General features: G+C 37.0%; 1 protein-coding gene across 1 annotated transcript in view; it reads right to left on the minus strand.

Annotated features, from left to right (window-relative positions):
* Positions 1–13302, minus strand: part of CFAP47 (cilia and flagella associated protein 47) — a 458234-nt gene that overhangs the window by 146285 nt on the left and 298647 nt on the right. Inside the window, 3 exon segments of the mRNA XM_015571970.1 lie at positions 712–825; positions 10583–10734; positions 12019–12061. Coding sequence (XP_015427456.1) covers positions 712–825; positions 10583–10734; positions 12019–12061 — 309 coding nt within the window.

The raw sequence follows: 13302 nt of genomic DNA on the forward strand, positions 1-13302 counted from the left end.
CTTATATGCATAGCCCATGGACATGGGCAATAGGGTAGTGAAGATCTGGGGGTGGCCAGGGGCTGGGAGGAGGGGAATAAAGGTAGGGGGAGGAATGGGAGATATCTGTAATACTATCAACAATAAAAAAGATTTTTTAAAAGGGGGGAAGGAGGGTTAGGAGAAAGGAGACATCTGTAATACTGTCAACAATAAAATATATATGTATTTTTTAAAACTCAGTGACCATTGTGCTCCTATCAGTGATTAGAAGGTAGGAATGGTAAAAATAAATGTAAAGAAAGACATCTATCACTGACTGGTATGAACTAGAATTTTCTTTCACTAACAACTTTATACTTTAAACTAGAATTTATATTACCAACATAATAAAGTTAAAATCTAATTATATATTGGATAAACTTACTATGAGGAAGCTTAGGTAAATATATGTGGAACAGTCCCTTCCTTCAACGTTATAAATAAAACTAGAGGTCCAGTGCACAAATTCGTGCACAGGTGGGGTCCAGCTGGCCCAGCTTCTATTGGGGTGGGGGGTATCAGGGGTGGGGCTGACCAGGGGGGAAGGGCAACAGGGGGGTTTGCCGGCCGCCCCACCCTCGATTGGGCTGGTTCACTGGCTGTAGTGGGCATCATAGTGATCAGTCGTTTCCGTTGTTATGGTGCTCTGGTTGCTGGCTTTTTATATATATAGATAATGCATATGTATACTCTACCTTCTGGAGAACATGTATACTCATATAAATTTGGGGAAGTCATTTCAGGTAGTTTGGAAGGCAAGGGGGCCATACCTTCTCCTTCCACAACGTATACTACTTCTCCGATCTAAAACACAAACACAATAATATTAAATTCTGAAAGCTCAGAAAAAACTTAGGATAAATCTTTCTTCTGTGAGAAGAATGTGCATACTGTAAAATCATCACTGCATTGTGCATTTTTAAGCAATATATGCCCTAAATTTGTGGAGAAAAGTAAGGCTTAAATATAGCCCTCCATAGTATAGGACAGTGATGGCGAACCTATGACACGCGTGTCAGAGGTGACATGCGAACTCATTTTTTTGGTTGATTTTTCTTTGTTAAATGGCATTTAAATATATAAAATAAATATCAAAAATATAAGTCTTTGTTTTACTATGGTTGCAAATATCAAAAAATTTCTATATGTGACACGGCACCAGAGTTAAGTTAGGGTTTTTCAAACTGCTGACACGCTGAGCTCAAAAGGTTCTCCATCACTGGTATAGGAGAAACTCTGCATGTAACAGATCATGGAGGTGGCTTAAGAATATCCCAGGATGAAATTGGCAGCAGTTGATCTTTATAGCTACAAATACCTACTGCAGACTTAAAACAAATAGACAATCAAGCAAGAAAGAGGTTTTTTTCCCTTAATTGTGTAATTTATTGTTGGAGATGTGTGATATCATTTTTGCAGGGTACGTGAGTCCCCAAGAGTAAGTACAAGTTTTCTAACTGTCCTTTGATGGATGATTGGATAAAGTAAATGTGGAATATAAAGAAAACAGAGTAGTATACAATGAAATACTGTCCAGCCATAAGAGAGAATGAAATACTGCCATTTGTGACAACATTGATGGACCTTAAGAGTAACATGCTAGCCAAACCCGGTTTGGCTCAGTGGATAGAGCGTCGGCCTGTGGATTGAAGGCTCCCAGGTTCAATTCTGGTCAGGGGCATGTACCTTGGTTGCGGGCACATCCCCAGTGGGAGATGTGCAGGAGGCAGCTGATCGATGTTTCTCTCTCATCGATGTTTCTAGCTGTCTCTCTCCCTTCCTCTCTGTAAAAAAATCAATAAAATATATTTTTAAAAAAAGATGAAATCTAAAAAAAAAGAGTATCACGCTAAACAAAATAAGTTAGATAGAAAAGGACAAGAACCATATGATTTCACTCATATGTGGGATATAAAACAGAAAGCAACAAATAAACAAAGAAAACAAAAAACTCATAGAGATAACTATATGGTGGTTACCAGAGGGAAAGGGAGTTGGGGGGAGGATAAAGTAAGTCAAATATGAGGTGACAGAAGGAGGACAGTCTGGATGGTGAGCACACAATGCAATATACAGATGGTGTATTATAGAACTGTACACTTAAAACCTATATGATCTTATTAACCAACATCACCCAAATACATTTAATTTTTAAAAAGGACATGTTTTCAAAATGAGCACTGAGGGTCTGAAGATCTTTTAGAATAAATAAGTACTTAGGGGAAAAATACAAAGTCTACACAGGGAGAGTGAACATAAAAGTGGGGTCAATGCAAAGGCATCAACATCATATAGAGAAAGATTAATAGAGGTGGAAAAGCCTAGTTTTATTCCTGGCACTGTCATATATTAGCTACTGAGCATGAGACAAGTTTGCTAAAAGCTCTGAGTTCTGGTTTCTTCTTCTGTAAAATGGGATGAACAATATTTCTTCATTTTAGGAACCTAGAGATTAAGTGAAAAGGAAGAGGCAAGAGGGAATCTCAAAAGACATATCATCAATCACAATGGATGACTATTATTTAGATCTTGATTCTGAAGTAACTTCAAAACATGATTGTAGGAGCTCATGACATGCCAACCCAAAATACACCACTTTGGTATATTGATTATTTTGAGCTGTAGGCACATGAACAACGGCTAATGCTGGGAAAAGCTTTCTGTGAACTCCCTTTATCTGCCTAGAGACAGATCCTCCAAAAGGAACTCAATTGTCATAAATCCAAAGAAGATTCACTCTTTTCACAGGAGTAGAGACTAGAAGTTGACAGTGAACCTGGACAAACTTTGCACAAACTATCATATCTCCCATCTATTATTCTAAAGTCCTATTCATGTTACCTAAAAATAATTTACTCTTCTAAGTGGCTGACATCCCCTCGCCACTTTCCCTAATAAGATGGTATTTAAGCTTGAATTCTAAGTTACCTTGGGAAGTCACTCAGTATTCCTGGGTATCTCCCATGTATACATGAAGTATACATCTTTGTTTTAAAATATATTTTATTGATTTTTTTACAGAGAGGAAGGGAGAGGGATAGAGAGAAACATCGATGAGAGAGAAACATCGACCAGCTGCCTCCTGCACACTCCCTACTGGGGATGTGCCTGCAACCAAGGTACATGCCCTTGGCCAGAACCTAACCTGGGACCCTTGAGTCTGCAGGCCAATGCTCTATCCACTGAGCCAAACCGGTCAGGGCCATGAAGTATACATCTTAATAAACTTCTGTTTATTTTTCTCCTGTTATTTTTATTATTATGGGATGGGGTCAATAGCCAAGAACTCAGAAGGGTAGAAGAAAAATTATTTTTCCTCCCCTATAATTCAAACAAAGAAATTTAAAATAAAATGACAAAACAACAATGACGCATACAATCATGAGGTAATCAGGAAAATATGAGCAATGCCTGGATGTTTGATGCTGTTAAGAAAAAAAAATTATAATATTTTTAGTAGTAATGGTATCATGATTACAGGGAAATTCTTATTGTTGTTGTTATATAGACAATTCTTGATTTATTTGTAAATAAAATGATGTGATGACTAATACTTGTTTCATTATAATCATGAAACATATTTTCCATGCACTGTTGAAGTTGAGCAAAGATACCATGGAGGATTTGTTATAGTTTTATTTCTACAACTGTGTACCTTATATTTTCCATAATAAAGTCTTTTTTTAAAAAAAAATGCTTATGTCTCAAGAAGTAGGATGATACTACCTAAAGATGTAGTGAGGACTACAGGAGGTAACACATTAATTATGAATCTAAGGCTTTGCTTGGCACTCACCAGGCACTTAAGGGATTCATTTAAATGGAGTAGGACCATTTTGAGAAAGCAGGCTACCAAAACCTTCAGGGATATATAAATCACCTCAGGATATTGAGAAAATGCAGTTCTAACTCAAAAGATTTAGGGTTGAGCCAAGATTTGAGAGAATCAATGAAAACAAGGACTGGCAAATTAAGGATTGAACCACACATGGAGAATCCAGTACCAGAATGGACGTGTGATAGGCATGCAACTAACCACTATGAAAGCAAAAGGAAATAAAACTAACTATGAAGCTGGGATGGTAACTAGCTTGAGCTGTCCCATAATCTTTAAACAATGTTAACTATATGCTTGAGAGACTACTCCAAAGATATCTTTGAACAAGTTATGTAAATAACTTAAAGGAAATTCATCACAGAATAAAAATACATATTCCAAAATATTATAAAAATCATAGGTAACAAGTAAAATGGGAAAAATTAAAAATTAATTTAGAAACAAAAGGATAAATAATTTCTAATTGTATAGTCAATTTACTTATAGCTTCATTATCCCTTCCAATTGAGATTTATTTATACTAAAATTAATTTCACCATCTACTTTCATGTGATAATGTCCTATGGAATTTTATAGCTTATAATTCATAATTATCTTCAATTCATGCTAATAAACGAGTATGGAAAGCTTTCAATGTTTTAGATTGTTCAGCATTTAAATCTGTGCACTCTTGGTTACAATGAATACATTATATATAATTTTCACATAGTAATTTTTCTTGAACAGCCATGTAATTTGCAAATATAAACCCAAGCTAGCAACGTGAACTATGTTTTGTGTGTGCATATGTTACTGCAAATACGAGTGATCAATATTGATGTAAAGTTTTCAATGATAATTCAAATATAGTACAAATGCATGTCAACAGAGACTGGAAAAAGCAATATATTAATATTTACTTTAATTTTACCTTTTACTCATCCTTATCATTATCTAAAAATCAGTTGTTTTACCCACTATATTCATAAGAAATAAGACTCAGGGAGTATAGTTATCATAATTGCATGTTTTTTTTTGAAACCTGATCTATAGCTTGTCTACTCCATGAAAATAAATACTAACCCATGAGGGTTGGTACAAAAGAAAGTAACTGCTATTTGCCAGAATATTTTTCTTAAACATAATTTTTAAACAAACAGCTTCCTATTTATGATTAGCTAATGGAAATATCAGTAAGAACCCATTCAATTCCATTTAAATTCACATATTACAAAGACAATATATTACCATCTCTCAAAAAATTATTTTGTCTAACTTGTTCACTTTGAATATATTCTTTTTATTAAAAAAAAAAAACTTAATGTAATTGAAAATAATGCATGTTTTGCCTATGCCAGGAAATCATTCAGGAACATAATATGTAGAAATATCAAATTAGTTCCCTCTACTTTTCTTGAAATAAAATTAGACCAGGAAAGAAATACAAATGCAAATAACACTTTTAAAGTAGAAAGCCCCTTACCTTCCAAGTCTGGAGGCTGTGACAAGAAAAATTGTCTGACAACAAACAGACACTTGCCAATGTGAGCTATTCTAATAGTCACCTGTTACATTTCCTTTCTGCTCTCAATTGATATTTACCAGCTGGCATGTTTACATATAGCTATATTTTCCAGAAAGATGTCACCGCCCATGGTCAATTGTAAGATACCCTCACAAAAGACATTTTGTTCTTTATGTGCATTTAGTTAAATAAAGTCCTCAAATAACAGTTGTATGCAATGTTATAAGACCAGCTTAATGACTCAGAAAGGAAAAACACAAAAACTGAATTGGAAGGCAAGTTTTAATTCCAGCTTTGCCACTAATTAGCTGGGTAACCTTGTGCAGGTCATGGATGCCCTCCAGATACAAATACCCTCAATCTTAAAAAAAAAAAAAAATTAAAGGATTTCTGAACATAAAATCACTATGTTGTTCCATAGTTCTTAAATTCTACTTTTTTTATCTTGAGCCTAGATATTACTAGGTTTCATAATTTATATATTTGAATTGGCTAAAAAGTATTATATTATTTTGATGATGAAATAGGCATGTGAGAGCTAAGCTAAAATTCTAAAATGTTAAATTCCATGCACTAGAGAAGGATCACTAATCATTGTAGATAACTATTTGATTCTTCCATAATCTCTCTATATGAAAGAGAAACATGCAAATTAACCGTCACTGTGATGCCCACAAGCCACCAACCAATGAGAAGTGGGTATGCAAATTAACCCGACAAAGATGGCAGGTTAATTTGCATACACAGGTACCAGGGAGCCGGGGTCAGGGCAGGAGCATGTACGCAGGCGCCAGGGAGACGGGGTCAGGGCTGGAAGTTCCCGCCCTGTGGCCGCTTGCATGTGCGCAGGCGCCGGGGAGCCAGAGGTGGGGGGGGGGTGCACGCGGATGCCAGGGAGCTTTAGGTGGGGCAGTGCGCATGGGCACTGGGGAGCCAGGGTAGAAAAAAAAATCACTCATTCAGAGAACCAAAAAGAAAATAACAAAACAAAAACAGGGCAGCTTAAGGAAGCTATGGACAACATGAAACGTAACAATATTCGCATCATAGGAGTACCAGAAGTGTAAGAGAGTGAGCAATAAATAGAGAATGTGTTTGAAGAAATAATGGCAGAAAACTTCCCTAACCTGGTGATGGAAAAAGTCACACAAGTATGGAATCACAGAGAGTCCCAAACAAGAAGAACCCAAACAGGCCCATGCTCAGACACATCATAATTAAAATGCCAAAAATTAAAGACAAAGAGAGAATCTTAAAGGCAGCAAGAGAAAAGCAAACTGTTACCTACTAAAGAGCTTCCAAAAGGCTGTCAGTTGATTTCTTAACAGAAACTCTACAGGCCAGAAGGGAATGTCATGAAATATTCAAGGTAATGAAAAGCAAGGATCTGAAACCAATATTACTATATCCAGCAAGGCTATCATTCAAAATAGATGTGAAATAAAGAGCTTCTCAGACAAAAAAAAAGGCTAAATAAGTTTATCACCACCAAACCAACACTCCAAGAATGCTAAAGGGACTGCTGTAACAGAAGAATAAGGAGAAAGAAAAACAAAGGCATTGAGCATTAAAATGGCAATAAATAAGTACCTATCAATAATAACCTCAAGTGTAAATAGATTAAATGTTCCAATTAAAAGACATAGGGTAGTTAATACATGACCCAATTATATGCTATCTATAAGAGACCCACCTCAAAACAAAAGACTCACACAGGATGAGAGTGAAGTGATAGAAAAAATGTTCCATGCAAATGGAAATGCAAAGAAGGTGGGGACAATACTCATATCTGACAAAACAGACTTAAATATGAAGGCCATCACAAGAGACAATAAAAGTCACTACATAATACTAAAGGAATTGATCCAACAAGAGGATATAACCTTGGTAAACATATATGCACCCAAAATAGGAGCACCTAATCTATATATATAAAGAGCCAGAGGTCGTCACATCCAAAACAATCGAACAGATGACCAAACAGGTTGAGTAAGGTGATAAAGTCAGCAGGGGGTTAGTGAGGGACAACCAAATGACTGAGCAGCAGGCTGTGTGGGGTGACCAGGCCAGGAGGAGGTTAGTGAGGGACAACCAAATGACTGAGCAGCAGGCTGTGTGGGGTGACCAGGCCAGCAGGGGGTTAATGAGGGAGAACCAAATGACTGAGAAGCAGGCTGTGTGGGGCGACCAGGCTGGCAGGGGGTTTGTGACGGACGACCAAATGACTGAGCAGCAGGCTGTGTGGGGTGACCAGGCCGGCAGGGAGGGCAGTGAGGGGTGACCAAATGACTGAACATTTCACCCTAAAGCTGCAGAATATACAACTTCTCAAGTGCACATGGGTCATTCCCAAAGATAGACCACATGTTAGGACACAAAACAAGTCCCTAGGACTGAAATCATATCAAGCATCCTCTGAAAACATACATAATAGACAGGGAGAATGAAATGAGTGATAGTGCAAGAAGTCAGATGAGTATGTCCACTTATCTATGCAGATATAAAGGGAATGGTCAGAGTGACATACAATATATTTAACAGCTAATATGATATAGCCTTAGACTAAACTGTTGTAGATTATGAATCAAAAAGAAGGCCTTGCAGGGTTCTATACCTGTGAGTGGACACCTGTGTCCTTTCCAACTTTTTATTTGACTTGCAAGGCTGAAATTCTCTTTGGTACTTGGGGACCTGGTGTGGGACTGGATTAATTTGCATAAGTTGCTCAGAGATGCGAATTCCCATCTTGGCTTCCTCAAGTCATCAATATATGGACATTGGTTTCGAGTTATTCTGATATTTTGTAGAGAGAAAGGGCAATAAAGGACTGGAAGATAAATCTACAAGAGGAGAGAAGGAGTCCAGCTGGGGTTAATAAAAAGGCTCATGGGTTGGTAGGAGAAGGCTGGTTAGGCCACAGCAAGTGACCACAACTGGAACTCACTCTCAACCCATGCCCCATGTTAAGGGTCCCTGCCGGATGCCACTGCCTCCCTTACATGGATGTTCCCAGCAATGCCAAGTGATTTCGCATTTGGAAACCTAGGATTACACAGAGCAGACATTCATTCACATGGGCACTACAGTGAAAGAGTCGCAGGGTTGTGTCAAGACATTGCTTTGTGCTTTGCAGTGTTTGTGTGCCTTGTATGGGGGTCTGCCAGCCACTCTTCCCAACAGATCCAATTTCTTAGGGACTAGGTGGGTCATGATTTACTCTACCCAGCCACACAGAACAGACATTTCTTTGGATATTTGGTACTTGAAAGCATGGTTTTTTATGGCTTTTGTAGGTTTTCCCTTAAGGTAAGAAATTCATGAACACTAATTGGAAGTTTTATAAAATTCTTTCTTTCAAACACCTGTTATACAATTCATTTCATTTTTTTAATATGTAAGTGTGAATGAAACAACCAAAGTAAAACAAATGGCTTTTCCTTGGTAGTACTGTTAGTAGAAATGTTTCTGTTTTACACATGGAAAGCTGTCAAATTGAGGCCTAATTACTTCCCAGTTTTCAACAGGTGATTCTTAAGGGCAAAGCAGTATTACACATTTAATAAGAACAGGAGCTAACGAGGTGGACTTAGATATTTGATTATTTAAGTATGTAACTGCACTTTTCAATATAATTAGAAATAAATTTGAATGTGTAAAGTAATAGATGTGTTTTTACATAAGTAAATGTAATTCAATGCAATCAATTACATTAGGGGCATTATTTCTCAATTCACAGCAATATAACTTTATAATTATTTATCTTAATATTTTTTCTGACAAGGACAAATAATGTGTAATCAAAAGTCACGTTTTAATACACATGAGATGCCAAGTATAATTCTATTTAGATAAAATTTATGGAAGCAAATACTAATATTCCAATAGTCTAAAAAAATAAAATCAACATCCTTCCTATGCTATTGAGAATTAACCCTAGCATTTTTATAGGGATATATTACAAATTTATATTAAAAAGGAATTTTGAAGCATTTGAACAAACTACTATTTTTCACAAACTTTAATACAGAGGAATTAAGTTTTATCCTGAACTCCTTTGAAGTGAATAAAAAACAAGACTTAGCATCACCATAAAATAGAAGTTTCTTCCAAAATGGTAATTTTAAGTGTAAAACTAGACTATACTTTACATATTTCACAGGCCATATTATTTTTCACATGTAAATAATCCTATAGACACCAGGTAAATATAATACCTTTTTCTAATTACCATTATTTCATTATATATACATTCAAAATAGTATATAACTGATACATAAGTTAGACATATAGGACTATATCCTGGGGGTTATAACTTTTCTCCTCAGGTTAACACATGGTAGTGTCTTTCTGAAAAGGAATAATGACATAGAACTTTCCTCTAGAGATAATCAATCTCCCTCCCTCCCACCTCTCCTCCCTCCCTCCCTCCCTTCTTCCATTCCCTCTCTTGGTACCTCTCCTTTGCTGTCTTTAAAGAAGCAAGACATATGGATCCCTGAGCCACTAGGAAATGAATTCTGCCAACTTGGGAGAAATTGGAAGCAGCTCCTTTCTCAAATGAACCTCTGTGGAGAACCCAGCACTAGTCAATGCCTTATTGAAAACTTGATAGGCCTTAAGCCAGTGGTTCTCAACCTTCCTAATGCCGCAACCCTTTAATACAGTTCCTCATGTTGTGGTGATCTCCAACCATAAAATTATTTTCGTTGCTACTTCATAATTGTAATGTTGCTACTGTTATGAATCGTAATGTAAATATCTGATATGCAGGATGTATTTAGGTGAAAGGGTCGTTCGACCCCCAAAAGGGTCGTGACCCACAGGTTGAGAACCACTGCCTTAAGCAGAGGACCCATCTAGGTCATATCTGGACCTCTGATCCATTAAAAATGTGACATAATACATTTGTATTGTTTTAACCCTCTCCGTATTTGGAAATTTGTTATGCAATGATAGATCAATACAGATAGGGCCACAGCAAGGTTAGGCATGCTTTCACTCTGCTTCCATGGAACTTCCTTAGGCAGCCATTATAGAATGTACCCACCACTAATGTAACTCTGCATATTCTTGAGGGTAAGCCCTTTGTTTAGCTACTAGAGGGCTGAGATCGTTATCTACATTTCTAAAGTCTTCAGCTGCCATCAAGTCCCCTGTACTAATTATTCCATCAGAGTGTCAGGCCAAGATGCAAGTGTACACCACAGTTTTGTCCTCACCATTTTGTTGCTAAGGATAATGATGCAATAACGTATCTGCATGTCAAAGGGAACAAACAAGAGCTCCAGGCTCGAAGTCCCTTTTGGTCCTGCTTTCAGGTGAAGAGTCGGTGATGGGCAGAAGAACTCTCTGATGAAACTGGACCTAATTGCTGCCAAAACATGAAGCAGAGTTTGTTTACATAACATTGCATAAGTGTCATTCAAACAAAGCAGCTGTTTCAATTAGTGAGTAAAACTTTCAGATGCATCACAAAAATGTTTCAAGCATTAGCACACAAATTTAGAAGATAATACATATATTTGTTAATATAAGTACCGGTGACCCTAGCACAAGCTTGATCTAATATAAAATGTATAATTATGATGCAGTATTAAAAATGCTTAATAAATAATTTCATTCCAAAGGGAAACTCACTAGTGTTTAAAATCAGCTTGATATACAATTATCATCACCAAAGTGATCATCAAAGAATCTTCACAATTTTGGAGGACTATGTAATGGTTCACATTACAGGAAGTAGTAGAAAACTTGAACTGTTGGTTTTAAAACATGTCCACACATTCTTCCACATTTCCTTGAATGTGGTGATATGGTAGGCCAGTTTTAGTGATTTGGTCCCAACAAACAGTATACTAGAATATAGCAAAAGTCAAGCAGTGTGACTCCTGACATCAGATCAGAAAATGTAATACATCTTCTTCTTAATTCTCTCTCTTTCTTGGTTCTTTTGCTGTTAGAATCAAGTTGTTATCCTGTGAGGAAGCCTAGGCCACATGGAGAGGCCAAATATAAGTGTCCAGGTCAATAGCCCCACCTGAGGTACCAGACGAAAGGCATTAGTCACCAGACATGTGAGTGAGGAAGCCTTTGGAATGACTCAAGCCCCAGCCTCCATCTGACCTCAATTGCAAGAGTCTCGTTAGCTGAGGCCAGTCACCTCAGAAATGTGAGAAATACTAACCACATTACATTTTCATTGTTTAATGCCACTACATTTGGAGTGGTTTATCTGTAGGTATTGATAACCAGAGCATTCCTATATCTGTTTTCCTGCCATTCTATCCAAATTTTCTAAATCTACAGTTATTTCATAAAACAAAGTAATCAGTGTTCACCTTATAGTAATTTTAAACATGGTGATACCTGTCACCTAAATAGACTTAAGCAGTTCAGAATTAGCCAAAGGAAACATAAAGATCATTTATCTAAATACATTCATTGTAAGGGTGAGGAAACCCAGCAGTGAAAGGAAAAGATTTGGGCAGAGTTCACCAAAGGGTCATAAAAGGGCTGAGGACCAACATTTTGAGTTCCCATTCAGCCGGCAATCCTCAGGGCTTGCCATTCTGTCTATAGTTTCAATTCATAGAATGTTCTGTACATAAAATAAGAATAATACATGAAAACCAATGTTTTAATTTGAGGTACTCACAGGTTTTTAAGGTTTTGGGGGCAGTATCCTGTTCACTGTCAGTCTCAGAATCACTGTCATAAGGGAATAGAAAAACACCATCAATAACACAAACAAAACTCAAAAACAAATATCTATTTTAATTTAATCTTACAGATCCCTAAAACTAAGGCTACATACGATATGATGTGCAAAGACCACAGATTTCTTTCATGTATCATTTTAACATTTATATTGTTTTAGAAATTTTAAAAATAAGAAAAGTGCCAAAAGGAGACTAACAATCACCACTATTTTTTAAAATTTGATAAAAAACAATTCCTTTTTAATTTTAAACACTGTAGAGAAGTAAATATTTGATGATAATAATAATAACCCAAATCCTGACACTCAAAAGTAAGTGATTTCAACTCTTAAATATATAGGTACTCTCTCCAAAGGTGGTTCTAGAACTTGATGTCTTGAGAAATTCTCTTCCCTTAGCTTATCGCTCCCACATTTGCTTCTTTCTCAATAAAAGTAGAAGTAGACGTGAGCAGCTATTTAATCTCCACTTGAATTTCTGAAAATTAATTAGCAGATTACAGGCTGAGGCAACTGCCTCCCTTGAAATGTTCCATTCTTCCAGAACCCATCAATTTTCCCCAAATTGCTCTTCTGCTAGTATTCATGATTAATTCGCTCAATATGCGGTTAATTAGTATCTGGACTCTCAGATATTCTTTGCCTGAATTTTTTTCTGAGAATATAAAACAAACATTATTTCTCATGTTATCATCTGCTTTTGCCTAAATTTGATACTGTAAAAATATATTGACTATTTCTAAGTAAAGTTCTTCTAACCATATCCATACCATTTCTCAAATACTTTTTCTTTGCACCACATACTTTTTAAAAATTATGTTTTTATGTAATTCAGAGAGGAAGGGAGAGGGAGAGAGAGATAGAAACATCAATGATGAAAGAGAATCATCGATCAGCTGCCTCCTGCACACCCCACACTGGGGATCAAGCCTGCAACCTGGGTATGTGCCTGACTGGGAATCGAACCGTGACCTCCTGGTTCATAGGTTGACCCTCAATCACTGAGCAATGGCAGCTAGGCTGCACCACATCCTATCAAATAAAGAGGCAATATGCAAATTGACCATTACTCCCTCACACAAGATGGCCACCCCATGTGGTTGCAAGATGGCCACCACAAGAAGGCTGGCAGGGGAGGGCAGTGGAGTGGGGGGGACCAGGCCTTCAGGGGAGGGCAGTTGGGGGGGACCAGGCCTGCAAGGGAGGGCCGTTGGGGGGGAC

This window comes from Myotis davidii, unplaced genomic scaffold (assembly GCF_000327345.1).
Source record: "Myotis davidii unplaced genomic scaffold, ASM32734v1 scaffold1107, whole genome shotgun sequence".
NCBI classification, from domain to species: domain Eukaryota; kingdom Metazoa; phylum Chordata; class Mammalia; order Chiroptera; family Vespertilionidae; genus Myotis; species Myotis davidii.